The sequence below is a fragment of the Meriones unguiculatus genome, chromosome X, assembly GCF_030254825.1.
Source record: "Meriones unguiculatus strain TT.TT164.6M chromosome X, Bangor_MerUng_6.1, whole genome shotgun sequence".
In the NCBI taxonomy this organism is placed as follows: Eukaryota; Metazoa; Chordata; class Mammalia; order Rodentia; family Muridae; genus Meriones; species Meriones unguiculatus.
This window is the reverse complement of record NC_083369.1, coordinates 58,543,028-58,561,084: the sequence shown is the minus strand read 5'-3', so window position 1 is coordinate 58,561,084 and position 18,057 is coordinate 58,543,028. Positions and strand designations below refer to the sequence as shown.

General features: G+C 39.4%; 1 protein-coding gene across 1 annotated transcript; it reads right to left on the bottom strand.

The window, feature by feature from the left end:
• Positions 1 to 325: 325 nt before the first annotated feature.
• On the bottom strand, positions 326 to 4,620 carry LOC110544536 (melanoma antigen preferentially expressed in tumors-like). The gene is made up of 3 exons (XM_060375517.1): positions 4,331 to 4,620; positions 2,240 to 2,821; positions 326 to 839 (listed from the first exon to the last, which is right to left on the bottom strand). The coding sequence occupies exons 1-3, from the start codon at positions 4,618 to 4,620 to the stop codon at positions 326 to 328; spliced, it is 1,386 nt and encodes a 461-aa protein (XP_060231500.1).
• Between the last annotated feature and the right edge of the window lie 13,437 nt (positions 4,621 to 18,057).

Genomic DNA, 18,057 nt, shown 5'->3' with positions numbered 1-18,057 from the left:
GATCTGTGTGATATATACAAGAGCAAACCAAACATTAAGGGCAGAGACATAGTATAGCAGGATATGAGTGTCTGATCTTAAATACACACCACTGTGCTCAGCAAAATCAAACAAACCAATAGTAGACAAAAGATACACAGGAACTCTTGAAGTCTCCCAGTTTTCCCTACGTTATTCTCTTTAGGAACCAGTTACATACATACCCTCCCTAAGTGTTTTTTTCTACAACATAAGGAACCATATAGATTGAGTCTATGGGCACAGGAAATAACAGTTAGTACTAAAATGGTACATATCTGGTTCAAATTGTGTTGGACTGTGAAATTTACTCAGTGTAAGTGATCCATTTCATGTCATTGCGCTGCGCAAGCTCTAGCATCGTCTTCAGTTGTAGCTGTACAATGGCAAGCTTCCTTCTGTCTAAACTGCCTTGAAAAGGCCAATCATCAAAGCAATGTACAGGGATAGGATAAATCACATATTTTAGCTCTATCAAAGGTGTTAAATTATTCATGATATTGACAAGGATAGGCATTGTGATGGGGTTAGAAGCAAAGCCCAGGACACGGAGATGGGTGCATCTAATTAGGGCAGGGATAAGAACAGTGATTGCAGAATCAGTTATAAGGCAATTATTTAGCTCTAGAATCTGAAGAGTACCGGACAGATTTACCAGAAGAGTGCAAATGGCCTCAAAATCATTCCAATGCATTGTGTTGTTACTAAGATTCAAGAGCTTTAGGTGGGTGGCCTGAGGACTCTGAGACAGAAATTGGTAGTCTCTGGACGAGAGATTACAGAATGGCAGATACAAGAAATCCAAGCCAGGTGGTACGAATCTGTAGGGAGGAAAAACAAAAACGTAAAAAGCTTATTAAGAAAGAAAAGTGAATGAGGAAAGCTATACCTTTCTGTCTAGAAGAAACTACTTTTCACATGTATGATACTTGAGTATCAATGTGTCAGTGTGGGCTTTAATTCACTTACTAGTTTGTGACTCTGAGAAAGTTAGATTTCTTTTCTTTTTCTTACTGTTTTTGAGACAGAATATTACTATGTAGCTCAAGCTGTCCTGGAGCTATATAGAGCAGGTTAGGCTTAAATTCACAGAATCTACATGCCTTTGCCTCCGGAGAACTGAGATTAATACAATGTATTAATTAAATACAATGTATTTTCTTAAGAATGTGTACAGTATGTTAGAATAGATGATTCTAAGAAATATTAAGAAAAAAAACTTTAACCCACTTATCACTATTAATATTATCCATTATCTATTTAGTTCACCTGCTTAGTGGGGAGAAATAACAAAGAGCAGGCAACTGAGAATTCCTTTCAGTCAGTCCCCAAAAAACAATCTCTACTATCATGGCCTAGAGTACAGGTTATCAAAGTGATCTGACATTATGAGCTTTGGTCATCTCTAATCATGTGCTGCAATGCTACAGCAAAAATAAGACTCACAACCAAACCTTCGGCAGAGTGCAGGGAATCATATGAAAGAAGGGGAGTTTGAAGTGGAACGGATAGGAGCTCCACAAGGACCAAACGTATCTGGGCGCAGGGTCTTTTCTGAGATGGACACTCAACCAAAGTCCATGAGAGGATAAAACCTAGAACCTCTGCTCGGATGTGACCCGTGATAGCTCAGTAATCAATTGGTTTCCCATAGTAAGGGGAACAAGGACTATTTCTAACATGAACTCAATGACTGGCTCTTTGACCTCCCCAACTCCCAAGGGAGGAGCAGTACTGTTAGGCCACAGAGGAGGACTTTGCAGCCAGTCCGGAAAATACTTGACAAAAGCGAGTCATATGAAAGGGGAGGAGGTCCTCCCCTATTAGTGGACTTGGAAAGGGGCAGGGAGGAGATGAGGGAGGGAGGGTGGGATTGGAGAGGGAATGAGGGATACAGCTGGGATACAGAATTAACAAAATGTAACTAATGAGAAAAATAAAATTATGGAAAAAAATGATTTCTCCTATCTCAGTTCTTCCTCCTCCTGATATCTGCAGGGCTAGAAATTTTTCACACTTGTATTTCTGCACTTACTGTAATATCTGTACATTGTTGGCTGCTTAATTTGTGTACTGCTGTCTCTCTTCAGTTTCAAATTCCCAGAAGTGATTAAATGGAATGCAAAAAAGCTTGTGAGGGGCTTAAGCATACCCAAGAAGGTTTTCTCTCCTATCTCGATAAGCTACTGAAGAAACCCACGGACCTACTGCAAACTATTACCTGAGTACTTTTTCCAGGTGATTGTTAAGGTAGAATGAAGCCAAGTTGAGTTCCTTGAGGTTTTCCATTCGATGCAAGTGACTGAGGAAATTTTTAAAGACTTTCCCACTCAGAGATCTAAAAGAGACTTTAAACAGACTAAGGCTTTGTAGGTGGGCCATCCGAGACAGGATACTGTTGATATCACTCAGTGAGCCCTTATCAACAGAAAACTGATCAACATACTTGAGATCAAGAAATTTCAGGGTACATTTGTAGCTACACAATTTATCAACATGGAGATCTCCACAGCACACATGCAAAGACCCTGAACTCTCCTCAACTTTACCCATAAGCAAATCCAAAAATTCCTTTTGCACTAAGGAGCCATCGAGGAAAAGATCCACTAGTAATTCCACAGGCCTCAGTGACTGAGTCTCAATCCCTGAATTTCCTAAAGGAAGATGTCCTTCTATTTTAGTGATAGAGTTTTCAGTATAAGCACAAGAATGAAAACAGAAAGGTGATTTGGTGCTGACTTCAGGGCATGTGATCCTAGAATAGGTGACTTGTCTCAAATCTAGGATCCTCAATTTAGGTCTCCTGTAGGGGGGGAAAAAAGAAAATATATGAGAAATAGCAAATGATAATGAAATCCAGTAGGATCAATGATGGCATATAAGAACAAATCTAGTCTCATATGGAGTGACTGGATCCTCTTTCTCTGTGGCCTGGTAAAGCTGCATTGCCAATGGCTTGTGATCAAAGAGCAGGCAACTGAGTGCATGACAGAGGTAGTCCCTGCTGCCATTCTTCTGGCTCCTGCATGGAGATTGAGCTGCCAGTTTTTGAGAGAGGGGAGGAGGAAGGGAGGGTGGGACTGGGAATTTTTGAAGGAAGGTTCTTCAATCAGGATAAATAATGAATAAATTGTGCAAAATAAAAAATCATGAGTAAGGTATCCCAGAAGGAGAAAGACACACATGGTGTATACTCACTTATTTAGACCTATAATATATGATAAACATAATGAAATTTATACACCTAAAGAAGATAAACGAGAGAGAGGACCTGGGGTAAGTTGATCACTCCTCACTCAGAAAGACAAATGGGCTGGGCATTGGATGTGGGAACAAAGAAGTAACAGGACAGAAGCCTACCACAGAGGGCCTCTGAAAGGCTCTATCTAGCAGTATATCAAAGCATATACTAAGACACATAACAAAACCTTGGCAGAGTTCAGGGAATCATATGAAAGAAGGGGGAGTTAATATGACCTGGAGAGGATAGGAGCTCCACAAGGACCAAATATATCTGGGCACAGGTTGATTATATAAGACTGTTTATCTAACCAAGGACCATGTAAGGATATATCCTAGAACCTCTGCTCAGATATAGCCTGTGGTAGCTCAGTAACCAATTGGTTTTCCCTAGTAAGGTGAAAAGGGACTATTTCTGACATGAACTCAATGGCAGGCTCTTTGATCTCCATACCCCCCAAGGGAGTAGCAGCCCTGCTAGGCCACAGAGGAGGACTTTGCAGCCAGTCCTGAAGACACCTGATAAAATAGGATCAGATGAAAAGGAAGGAGGTCCTCCCTTATCAGTGGAATTTGAAAGGTGCAGGGAGGGAGGTTTGGATTGAGAGGGAATGAGGAAGTGGGATACAATTGGGATACAAAGTTAATAAGATGTTAACTAATAATAAAAAATAAAAAAGGAATGAAAAAAGATAAAAAAGAAAAGAAAAATACAAAAAAATTAATAAATGCAAATTTAAAATAAAATAGAACAAACCTTTTTAGCCATAGCTGGCATTCCTTATACTAACTTCTAACAATTCTTTCCAATGAAAATTCAACCTCCTTTTCCCCATCATGTTACACCTTAAATCATCTCCAGTCTTAAATCTCCTGTTTTTCTTTTAAGTAATAACATCTTTTACATAAGTCCATAAGTACCCCCCCCAATAACAGATTTCATAAGACAATTTGTTGGGTCAATAGGCTCTGACATAAATCTTCAGCATGCCCTAGTTACTACTTCTGGAGAGAGTAGTAGGCCATGGCATAACCTCCTGAATCTTATCATGTTTCTACTATACAAACTTACCTAGGAGAGGAGTTCTGTGCAGGACATACTGGAAGATTCACAATCATGGCTTTCAGGAGTTCATGGTGAGCCCCCTCAATATTTAGTGAGCCAATATGGAGACAGTAAAAGGGCCAAACTTTAACCATTGCACTCAATATACTCTTATGCCCACCCTTGAAGGCAGCAATGAACAATGGAACAAAAAGCTCTCTTGGAATGTCCTCCAGAGCTTGGATTGCTGCAGACTCATTGCTCAGCAGACTCTGCACAGCAAGATCCAACAGTTTATTCGGGACCACTGCATCCATCGTTGTGAGCCTGTATCAGGAGGAGAAACATTTAGAATTCCTGGAAAACACAGTTTCTTCTTTGCAAAATTAACAGCATGATTTAAGTAGATAGGTTATAAAACAGTGAAGGACTCTTCCAAGCAAACATGAGGAAATAAAATTATTCTTGTTTATCACCTACCTAATATGGTATGCTGCTGTAATGTCATATACTGTACTGTAATATAATGTGTAATCCAGTATACATTACAGCATTGTCCTTGGATAAAATAACTTGATGGTTAAGATAAAATTATCTTAGTTAAGAACAAAGAAGCATACGTTTCTTGAGGCTTCCAGGTTTTCAATCTCAGATAGACAGCATTCAAGCAGTCGCAAAAATTATGTTCCATGGTCTAAAATGATGTTCTTCAGTTATAGCTTAAGGTGCAAGAGAGTTTAATTACTTCCTACCTGTGATGAACTTTCTTTTGTGTGAAGCAAAAGTCAAAACAGTCTGGAAACAAAGGGACTGGGCACTCTCAAGAAGCAAAGGGAATAATCTCACACACTGTTACAAAAGTTAGGAAATGTATTCAAGAATTTGCTGTTTGTGCTATGTTACAAGGTCACCATGTTCCCAAGAATATCTCTGAATATTCCAATATTTTGGTTCAAATTTCAGTTGTGGATGTGCCTGATATGAGTGAGTAAGGACTCGAGATTTCATTGTAAGGACTGTGGAGTAATGCTGTTGAAATTTGACATTGCCCTAAAAACCTCACATTAATAAAACTTGTCAGTTCTCCATAAGTTGATATATAAATTGGATGCAAATTCAAAATCGCCTACAAACCTTTCACTAGGTTTGACAGCATGATGGTAAAGTTCATGTACGAAAGAATACCGAAGGATAGCTAAGAAGAAAGATACTTGAGAAGGAACTTCTGATATCATACTAAGAAAAGAAAAAGTTTCTAGAAAACTTCTGTAAATACACTATCTCATCACTGCTACAGAAACAAATAACCCAATGAAATAGGTCAGAGAACCTCCAAATAGAAATCAGTTAACACCAATGGGCATTAGTTCTTAATAAATGTGGTGGGCTGAAGAGTTGGCTCTGCAGTTAAGAGCACTGGGATCTTCCAGAGGGCATGGCTTTAACTCCCAATCCTTGTAAACCACCTATAGCTTCAGTTCCAGGTGATGGCCTGTCACCTTCTGGCTCCAATGGGAATTGCACAGAAACTTGCTAAACAGACCCACAGGCAGGCACAAATCCACCCACATAAAAATGATTAAAATATGATCTCTCCAAGACTTTAAACATGAATGGGTGTTCGCCTATGTCAAATGCTTTTTCGGCATCTAAGGAGACAATCATGTGGTTTTTCTCCTTTAGTTTGTTTATGTGGTGGATTACATTGATGGATTTCCATATGTTGAACCATGCTTCCATGCCTGGGATGAAGCCTACTTGGTCATGGTGGATGATATCTTTGATATGTTCTTGGATTAGGTTTGGAGAGATCAGGGATACAAGGCACATACCTAAAGATAGTAAAGGCAATATACAGCAAGCCTATAGCTAACATCAAACTCAATGGAGAGAAACTTAAAATCAATCACACTGAAATCAGGGACAAGACAAGGCTACCCTCTGTCTCCATATCACTTCAACATAGTACTTGAAGTCCTAGCCAGAGCAATAAGACAACTAAAGGAGATCAAGGGGATACAAATCGGAAAGGAAGAGGTCAAAGTGTCACTATTTGCAGATGATATGACAGTATACATGAGCGATCCCAAAAATTCAACCAGAGAACTCCTTCATCTGATAAACACCTTCAGCAAAGTGGCAGGATACAAAATCAACTCAAAAAAATCAGAAGCCCTCCTGTATACCAAAGGCAAAAAGGCTGAGAAAGAAATTAGGGAAACAACACCCTTCACAATACCCGCTAATAACATAAAGTACCTTGGTGTGACTCTAACCAAACAAGTGAAAGACCTGTTTGAGAAAAACTTCAAGTCTCTGAAGAAAGAAATTGAAGAACATATCAGAAGATGGAAAGATCTCCTGTGCTCATGGATTGGTAGGATTAACATTGTGAAAATGGCCATCCTGCCAAAAGCAATCTACAGATTCAATGCAATTCCCATCAAAATACCAACTCAATTCTTTACAGACCTTGAAAAAAAGATTCTCAGCTTCATATGGAGAAACAAAAAACCCAGAATCTCCAAAACGATCCTGTACAACAACAGATCATCTGGAGGTATCTCCATCCCTGATCTCAAGCTGTACTACAGGACAACAGTGATAAAAACTGGTATTGGCATAGAAACAGAAAAGAGGATCAATGGAACCGAATAGAAGACCCAGAAATAAACCCACACACCTATGAATACCCGATATTTGACAAAGAAGCCAAATCTATTCAATGGAAAAAAGACAGCATCTTCAACAAATGGTGCTGGACCAACTGGATGTCTCCATGCAGAAAAATGAAAATAGATACATATTTATCACCCTTCACAAAACTAAAGTCAAAGTGGATCAAGGCCCTCAACATAAAACCAGATACTCTAAATCAATTGGAAAAAAAGTGGGGAACAGCCTAGAACTCATTGGCACAGGAAACAACTTCCTGAACAGAACTCCAACAGCACAGGCTCTAAGAGCAACAATCAATAAATGGGACCTCATGAAACTGAAAAGCTTCTGTAAAGCAAAGGACACCGTCATCAAAACAAAACGACTGCCTACAGATTGGGAAAAAAATCTTCACCAACCCTTTATCTGACAGAGGACTCATATCCAGTATATATAAAGAACTAAAGAAGCTGAAAAGCAGCAAACCAAGTAATCCAATTAAAAAATGGGGAACAGAGCTAAACAGAGAATTCTAGACAGAGGAATATCGAATGGCAGAGAAACACTTAAAGAAATGCTCATCCTCATTAGCCATCAGGGAAATGCAAATCAAAACAACCCTGAGATATCACCTTACACCCATCAGAATGGCCAAGATGAAAAACTCAAGCGACAACACATGCTGGAGAGGTTGTGGAGAAAGGGGAACCCTCCTCCACTGCTGGTGGGAATGTAAACTGATACAACCACTCTGGAAAGCTATCTGGCGCTTTCTCAGACAATTAGGAATAGTGCTTCCTCAAGACCCAGCTATACCACTCTTAGGCATATATCCAAAAGATTCTCAAGTACACAAAAGGGATACTTGCTCAACCATGTTTATAGCAGCTTTATATGTAATAGCCAGAACCTGGAAACAACCCAGATGTCCATCAACGGAAGAAATTGTGGTATAGAAATTGTGGTATTTCTACACAATGGAATACTACTCAAAAATCAAAAGGAGGAAATCATGAAATTTGCAGGCAAATAGTGCGATCTAGAAAAGATCATTCTGAGTGAAATATCCCAGAAGGAGAAAGACAAACACGGTATATACTCACTTATATAGACCTATAAGATATGATAAACATAATGAAATCGATACACCTAAAAAAGATAATCAAGAGAGCAGACATGGGGTAAGATGATCAATCCTCGTTTAGAAAGACAGATGGGATGTGCATTGAACGTATGACAGGAGTCTACTGAGCGCATCTGAAAGACACTAACTAGCCGTGTTTTCAAAGCAAAGACTTATGACCAAACCTTTGGCAGAGTACAGGGAATCATAAGAAAGAAGGGGAGTTAGTCTGATATGGAAAGGATAGGAGTTCCACAAGGACCAAATATATCTGGGCACAGGGTCTTTTCTGAGACTGATATTCACCCAGGACCATGTATGGATATAACCTAGAACCTCCGCTCAGATGTAGCCTGTGGTAGCTCAGTAACCAATTGGTTTCCCAAAGTGAGGGGAACAAGGACTATTTCTAACAGCAACTCAATGACTGGCTCTTTGGCCTCCCCACCCCCCAAGGGAGGAGCAGTCCTGTTAGGCCACAGAGGAGGGCTTTGCAGACAGTCCTGAAGATACCCGATAAAACAGGATCAGATGAATGGGGAGGAGGTCCCCCCCATCAGTGGACTTGGAAAGGGGCACGGTGGAGATGAGGGAGGGAGGGAGGGACTGGGAGGGAATGAGGGATCGGGACACGGCTGGGATACAGAGTTAATAGAATGTAACTGATAAGAAAAAAATAAAATTCAAAAAAAAAGAAAAAAAATGATTAAAATAAATAAAGTTGGCATGGGCAAACCACTAGAGTAAAGACGGACATGCAATGTACAGAGTAGACTTTTAGAGGAAAAGCATCTTCAAGTAGCTCCTTGAAACATGCCATGTATAGAGTAACTGAAAATTTTACTTAGATTTAAGCAAAAAGTTGAATCACACAGATTCTTGAAGAACACGTGAGAGGTATTCCTTAAGCTTAATGGATTTCTGCCTGTCACTGAAATTCTAGAGGTAAGGAAAGGAAGCAATGAGCCTTCTAACCAAATGGAAATCAACAGAATTTAAAATATTAAATGTAAGTATTTCAAAGGAGAGCTTACAGACTAAAAGGAGGTAGTAATTACACATCTCAGGTAAGTGGAAACTATGTTTCTTGTGTAGAGAACTCAACAACCAAGGAAACAAAACAACAAAAAAATGTATGAAAATGAAGGTTACACAAATCTCTTAAGAAGAGATTGCAGTCAAATAATAAATACCAAAGTTTAATGACAATTAGATGTGCATCGTATATTAAAATAGCTCCGAGTTTTAATCCACTCTCTGGTAACATATAACATATATGCAAATTTAGTATTTGACTATATAGTCTTAGTGTAACTGTGAGAAATGAAAATTTGCATATCCTATGAATATCTTCTACAAAACAGCTATTTATGCCCAAGGATATTCAGAGAAGGAACAAAATTTCTAAGTATAAGCAATTAAAAACCACACATAGGTAGAACAAAAAATGATCTGCTATAGCCATACAAATGTGCCTGATGCAAGTGTGAAAATAACAATGAAAATCTCTTATGTCAGGGAGGCATTTTAGGGAATGAAATGCTGGGAACATGAAACACCCAGGCCTAAATGAGATATCTCCATCAAATCTCTATCCTCAGGTTTCAGGGAACTCTCCAGAAGAGGTTGCAGAAAGATGGTAAGAGCCACTGGGGTTCTAGGTAATATCCATGCATGCTCCTGGTTGGAGAATAAGTCTCATAAAAGACACTTGTTTCCAGATATTTTTGGTCCTTGTAGAATGCCTGTACTCTCCAGGTCTAACTCCCTCTTCTTTCATGTAATTTCCTACACTCTGCCCAAAGTTTGGCCATGTTTCTCAGCACTTGTAGCCCATAGCAGTTCAGTATCCACATGGCCTTCCAAGTAAGGGGAACAGGGACAGACTCTGGCATGAATTAGGTGGCTAACTCTTTGACCACCCCACACCTACGGGAGGAGAAGCCTAGCTAGGCCACAGAGGAGGACATTGCAGGCAGTCCTGTTGAGACCTGATCAGCTAGTGTCAGATGGAAGGAGAGGAGGACCTCCCCTATCAGTACACTTACAGAGCGACAGGAAGGGGATGAGGGAGGAAGGATGGGATTGGTAGGGAATGAGGAAGAGATCTACAGCTGGGATACAAAATAAATAAACTGTAATTAATTTAAAAAAAAACAAAATTTGAACCAAAAAGGGTCACTGGGGAAGAAGACACTAAAGAAATAAGGCTTTCTAGAGACACCAGGACTGATGCCCTTATAAACTCACAGAGACTGTGGCAGGGGTGACACAGGTGGACACAAACTCTCATCCCTAAACCAGAAGCTATCCCTAGCTGATAACTACTCACAAAGAACAAAAATGTCTGTTTCTCCAAGTGTCTCACTTGCCTCTATAAAGCAGATTCAAGGTCAGGCCCTATGCCAAGCAGTTAACTGCCAACACAAAATATACTCGGCGGTATCTTTGAAGGTTTTGGTCTATTTTGTTTTTGTTTTTGTAAATTAATGCTTTGTCTGAGTCTAAAAAAACCTTTCATGTGTTTTCCTTATTTATTAGGTTTTCAGATTTTTTTTCTTTTTAAAAAATTTATTTTTTTAATTAATTACAGCCTATTCACTTTGTATCCCAGTTGTAGCCTCCTCCCTCATCACCTCCCAATCCCACCCACCATTCTTCATTTCCTCCCATGCCCGTCACCCACTGATAGGGGAGGTCATGTTCCCCTTCCATCTGACCCTAGCCTATCAGATCTCATCAGGACTGGCTGCATTGTCTTCCTCTGTGACCTGGTAAGGCTGTTCCCCCTTCAGGGGGAGGTGATCAAAGAGCCAGACTTTGATTTCATGCCAGAGACAGTCCCTGTTCCCATTACTAGAGAACCCCCTTGGACTCTGAGCCCATGACACTGAGCTGCCATGGGCTACATCTATGCAGGGGTCTTAGATCATCTCCATGCATGGTCCTTGGTTGGAGTACCAGTCTCAGAAAAGACAGAAGCTGGAAACAACCCAGATGCCCCTCAACTGTAGAATGGATGCAGAAATTGTGGTACATCTACACAATGGAATATTACTCAGCAATGAAAAATAAGGAAATCATGAAATTCGCAGGTAAATGGTGGGATCTGGAAAGGATCATCCTGAGTGAGTTGTCCCAGAAGCAAAAAGACACACATGGTATATACTCACTCATATAGACATACAACATAGGACAAACCCACTAAAACCTGTGCATCTAAAGAAACTAAGCAAGAGAGAGGACCCTAACTAAAATGTCCAATCCCCATCCGGAAAGGCAAAGAGGATGGACATCAGAAGAAGAAGAAAACAGGAAACAACCTAGGAACCTACCACAGAGGGCCTCTGAAAGCCTCTGCCCTTCAGACTATCAAAGCAGATGCTGAGCCTGATGGGCAACTGTTGGGCAGAGTGAATGGAATTTTATGTAAGAACTGGGAAATAGTAAGAGCTGGAGAGGACAGGGTCTCCACAAGGAGAGCAACAGAACAAGAAAATTTGAACACAGGGAACTTCCCAGAGACTCATATTCCAACCAAGGACTATTCATGGAGATAACCCAGAACCCCTGCACAGATGTAGCCCAGGGCAGTTCGGAGTCCAATTGGGTTACATAGTAATGTGAAGAGGGACTGCCTCTGAAATAATCTGATTGGCCTGCTCTTTGATCACCTCCCTCTGGGGGGGAGCAGCCTTACCAGGCCATAGTAGAGGACAATGCAGCCACTTTTGATGTGAACTGACAGACTAAGATCAGAAAGGAGAGGAGAACCTCCCCTATTAGTGGACTTGGGGAGTGGCATGCAAGCAGAGGGAGGAGGGAGGGTGGGACTGGGAGGGGAGGAGGGAGGGGCTTATGGGGGGATGCAGAATGAATAAAGTGTAATTGATGAAATATTTAAAAAAAGGGAAAAAATAATTTAAGAACCTTAAATGACTTTCAAAAGTGGAGGAAAACACGGAGTTAGTCAATTTACATGGAGCACGTCTCGCCCCTGGGGGCAATGGTCTCCTGAACCTACTCAGACCTCGGACACCACCACTGCTATTTCTAGAACTGACGCAGGATGTTCCAACGAGGGGGTTAAGGCTTCTCATAATATTTCCTATAAGCCCACATCTGTTTGTCTATATCCCCCATTTTTATTCATTATTAGCCAGATAGAGCCAAGTAATTGTGGTGATGATACTTGCTTTTTTGCCCAATGCTGGAATGCTAGTAAATTTAGGTATGCCCTGGTTACTCGCATGCCTCACTGCGTGCCTGTGCCCGTTGATGCCCCTCACGCTATGACTCTCTTCAGACAGAAAAGGGATCTTGGAACTACAGCCACCATTGTTACTACCATCTCATTGGCGGCTGTTGGAGCTACCACCGGGGCATTAGCCATGAGTCATACTGGGCAGACTGCTCAGACCCTGAACAATCATTTAGTCAATGTAGCTCATGCCTTAGTTGTACATAAAGGAATTAATGCTCAACTAAAAAGAAGCTTGATGGTTTTCAGATTTTTTAAATGGTATTTTCTGTGTGTGAATGTGTGTGTGTGTGTGTGTGTGCATTTGTATGTTTTCTTTGTGCTTTTTCAGTTTTTTTTTTCTTTTTTGGTTTCTGTTTGTACTGTCATATGCTGGTCAGTGTTTATTCTTAATTTATATTTCCTTTTAATCTTTTAGACAACTAATTATTTTCTCATGAGAGAAAGAGAAGATACGGATTTGGGTGTATGGGGATGTGGGAGGATCTGAAAGGAGTTGGGAAAGTTGAAACTATGATCAGAATAATTGTATAAAAATCTGTTCTCAGTGAAAGAGGAAATGCTGTTAGCCCTTGCCTGCCAAGTCCAGGAAACAACTCTCCCTCCCAGAGGTCTGCTGGAAGTGTGATTATCCTCAGTGAGGTGTCACCCAGAAACTGATGGAAACTGTTGAAGAGACCCATGGAGAAATATTAGTAAGAGCTTGGAGGAATCCTGTGGAACATGGGTAGGAAAGATTGGAGGAGCTAAAACAGTCAACGACACCACAAGAAAACCTATAGAATCAACTAACCGGGGCCCATAGTGGCTCACAAATACTGAACCACCAACCAAAGAAAATGCATGGGATGGACTTAGGCCACATACACATATGTAACCCATGGCGGCTTGGTAGTTATGTGAGACCTCTAACAGCAGGCACAAGGCTTCTTCTGACTACACTGCCTGCCTATGGGTCCCTTGCCCCAAACAGGATGACCGTGAATAGCCTCAAACTTATATCTTTTGCCACTTGATATGTCCAGTTGGGCTGAAACCCATGGGATGTCTCCTCGTTTCTAAGAGAAAGGACAGGAGAAAGAGGGCAGAGGGTGAGAGGGAGGGACTGGGAGGAGAAGGGTGAAGGGAAGCTGCAATTGGAATAGAAAGTAATTAATTAATAAAATATTGTGTTTCATAAAAAAGTAAAATGTGCATCCTATGCTATCTCTACTGTAAGAAGGCAGCGTCAGAAAACATGTTATATTTCCTTCGTGCAAAATGAATGTAAGTGATATTAGAGAAGTAGAAAGCATATGTTATCCCTACAAGGAATGATGGCAAAAAAAATGGGAAATCAGAACACGGGAGCAACTGAATTATATCATGCTCTCTTATATTGTATTATACTATATTATGTTTTATTATATCATATTGGATTATCTGAATAATGATAATGCTTCTCACACTCAAAAGAGAAACACAGTTGGACGTGTAGAGCAGCAGCTCTGCATCTTGTGGGGACTTCATGTCTGCTGTCAGATGTCATCTATTAGCCATTGCTGAAACAAGATGGTGAACATACCTCCCACAACAAAATGAGCAGAGGGAGGTATGAACACCGTTAGAGAAGGCATTTTTGTCACATAGTTTCAACACAGTCATAATAAACAGGAAAATCTAGGGTAAAATGACCTTAGGAGCTATGTTCAGTACATGGAAAACAGAAAGAGTCAGAGTAAAACCTAGCTGTAGCAGCATATGCCTGCAATCTCAGGACTCGGGAGGTGACAGCAGAGACTCAACTATATTGAGAGTTAAAAACCCACCTTGAGGTACATGATATTCTGTCTCAAAATCCAAATCCATACAAACAACAAAAACAGAAGTTGGAGAAAGGAGAGATAAACTATTAAGAAGGAGAAAGATTTTAACATCAGGAATCACAAAGGAAGCAGCAGAACAGCTGAGAAGAACTAAGACACACAAGTAGCAAGCTGTCAAAAGCTCCAGCACAAGTTCCATGAGAGAGGGGAGGAGTAGAAATGAGGAAGAGCCTCTTCCAAATATAATGGTTCTCTACTTAAAAAATTTATATTTTAACGCCAGAAGAAGAGCCCATGTTTCTCACAAGCATTAATTCAATCTCGGGAATTTGGGGACAGTGACCCTGCTGTTGGCACTAATCAAGATAAAGGAAATAAATACATTTCACCTCACTAATGCTTCAGAGGGCTCCACAACAAGGTGAAATTTTGAGAAAGACCTAAACTTTAATTCCAAGCTACTCTGGTAAATAAAAAGGACTGGAGATAGGCTTCCAGACCAGCCCTGTGGGAGACAGCTGTAGAAGGCAGAGATGTGTTTGGTGAATGACAGCGACACACTGAGAAGTCCAGGCAGCAGATCCCAGGTAATGAAGGGGCTCAGCGGTCATATCTCTTGTGTGTTAGTGAGCAAACTCTACCAGCTCATGACACCTGAAGACACCAGTGATCCCATGCGTGAGGTGGAGCAGTTCTACATTGAGAGCTACTTACCTTCTATATGGTTCAGTGCTGGTTAAACCGGGAATTCTGAGTTTCAGATCCACGAAGGCCTTAGGTTGACTCACAGGTGGTCTACAGTTGGATGAGAAATGAATGCAGTGAGTCCAAAATCCCAACACAAATCTCAGTGCTGCATTTCCTTCTCCTGTCTGTCTTCTTTATTTACTTTATTCATTTATTATCATTTCTACTTTCAAATTAGGACATTTTATTAATTATTTAAAAATTTCATACCTGCATAAAATATATTCTATTCATAGTCAAACCCAGTCCTGCCCCTAAATTATCCTAGATCCATCCATACCACTAAACTATGTCAACAATATCTGTTTTCTTCTCTAGTTTTCATGTACAATAAATGCTTCTACTTTTATCCAAATTGAGTTTTAACATCTGAGTTTATTATACACTATATCATTAGGGTCTACTTCAGAGTTGTTGGGGAACAGTAGTTGGCTTTAAGACTTTCTCTGTGTTTATGTATATAGTTTAATTTGCTACTACAGTAGCTTCTTCTATCTTCCTTCCTTCCTTTGTTCCTTCCTTCCCTTTCATCCTTCCTTCCTTCCTTTCTTTTTGTCTTTCTTTCTGTCTGTCTGTCTGTCTTTCTATCTTTCTGTCTTTCTTTCCTTGTTTCTTTCATGATTTGAGACTGAGTCCTCTAAAGATGGTTATCCACTATATATGTAAACTTCAAGCCATGCAAAATGAATTATGTATCCTGACACAAAAATAACAAAAAAATACGAAAAAGACAAATAAACATATCTGTGCAAATGCCATGTCAAATAATTGCTGCAGTATTTAAAATGCTGATCAAGCAGTTTAAAAGTGTCCTTGAGGAGTCTGGAGAGATGGCTCAACATTTAAGAGCACTGGCTGCTCTTCCAGAAGAGGGATCTGGGTTCAATTTCCAGCCTCCACATGCCAGGTTACAACTATCTGTAACTCTAGTTGCAGGGGGTTCCAACACCTTCACACAGATATACATGTAGTTGAAACACTAATGCACATAGAATTAAATAAATTATTAAACAGAGAGTGTATTTGAAAAGGTCAAGAACTTCCATGTATATGAATGAAGTGAAGAAATCAACTCAGAACACATATATAGAGGTCAGCAACATGGATGAGAAAGTCAGAAAATTTGAAAAAAAGGGCAGAAATTCTGAAAATTAAATCAAAATCATAGATAGTGTCACTCGTAATCTAATCAAAATAAAGAACACTGATTTTTGAAGAAAAGATGGAGGGAAATTTACATTTATACACAAGGAAAGAGAAAGGCAATCTTGAACACTTAATTCTGAAGTATGAACACAAGACAAAATATAACTATAGGCAGAAAAATGAGGTGAGATAAAAACTCAAGGTATACAATAGAGAGTCACTGAAATTACACCAGAAAGTTTTCTGCCTGTACAGAAAGAAATGAACTTTAAGCACAAGAGGCATTTAGACACCAAAACGGAAATGACAAGAAAAAAAAACTTCTTTAATATGTATTAGAAATGAATATATAATGATAAAAAAGAATGGCATAGTAGCTAAAACTAAAGAAAAAAAAGACAACACATTAAAAACTGCAAAGAAGCATCCATGTTACTTAAAAATGAAGAGCAATCAGAATAATGTCTGATTTCTTGGCAGAAACATGAAAACTGCAAGTGATGTACTTTAAGCATTAAATAAATGTCAAATGAGATTATCATCTCATAAACCAATGAGGAAATAAAGATTTTCTCAGATAAGCCCAAAGTATATCCATCCATTGATACCAACCCAGCATATAAGAAAAAAATTTAAAAGAAACCTGCATGCAAAGGAGTATTAATTATATGGAAACATAACAATCAATTTTATGACAGTAAAAAAAATCAAGTGATTAGTCCAATGAGAGGAGAATAAAAATTAATATTTCAATAAGCCATGAAATCAAGCAAAAAATGTCTCAATAATCACAATAAAAATCCTAGTTATAGTGGCTATACCTATTGAATTTACAAAGACAAACTATTTGACAGCCTTACAAATAAGCCTAGATGTTTGGTACCTGCCTGCAGAAAATGAATCTATTGTTCAAATATAAGGAAGAACTGAGAAGGAAAGGGCTGAAGTTGATGTACCAAGATATTGGAAGCAGGCAATAACTAGGACTATCTATGCTCAGATATGATAAAGTACATTTCAAGCCAAAACATATTATTTGGAAAACAGACAGCTAATAAATAATTAATAGAGGGAACATCCCATCAACATACTATCATGAATATAAATACGTAACCAATGTATGTTTGGTGTACATAAGATGATCAAACAAACACTCCTATCACTATTCAGTGGATAATGACAATACTCAACCCTTGTCAATCGATAAAACATCCAAACATAAAAGTTGACAGTTTACTGCAGACACCATTCAATAGAGATCAAATAGACTTAGACATTACACCAGTTAATTTTAGTCAAATGAAAACAACCTAGGGTCATATGAGAAGAAGAAACTTTAACTCAAGAATTGCCTCCATCATACTGGCACATAAACGTGATTTGGGGCATATTTTTGATGCATCTCTGATGGAGATGCTATGCCTGGGCAGGTAGTCTGGGCTGTGTAAAAAGGCAGCTGTAAAAAACAGAAGAAACAGGCCAGTAAGCATCGTTTCTTTATGGTTTTTACCTCCAGGTTCATGCCTTGACTTCCTGCCCCCATTTCCCTGGATGATGAACTTATAAGGTGGAAAGTGAAATAGACCCTTTCCTCCCCAAGTTGCTTTTGGTTCTGGTGTATATCATGGCAGCAAGAAAGAAACTAGGACAATTTTCCAAAAAGTAGCTACAGAATACACATTTTCTCAGCAGTCCTTGGGACATTCTGTGATATAGATAACACTTGAGGTCATTGAGCAAGTAAAAAATTAGTTTAAAAATAAAACAATATTTTCTCTCTCTTATATATTTGATTGTGAGCCTACCCTTTATTGGATGAGCCATCACTCCAGCCCAATATTTTCTGTCTTAAAATTTAAAAATATCTAAACCAAAGGAAAACTAACTTCTTAGAACCTTTGAGATACAGAAATAACATATCTAAGAGGAATATCTAAGAATGATTCAGTTTAAAAACTCAGAAATAATAAGGTAAATGCTAACAATGCACCTTGACACTCCTCAATGTACAAAA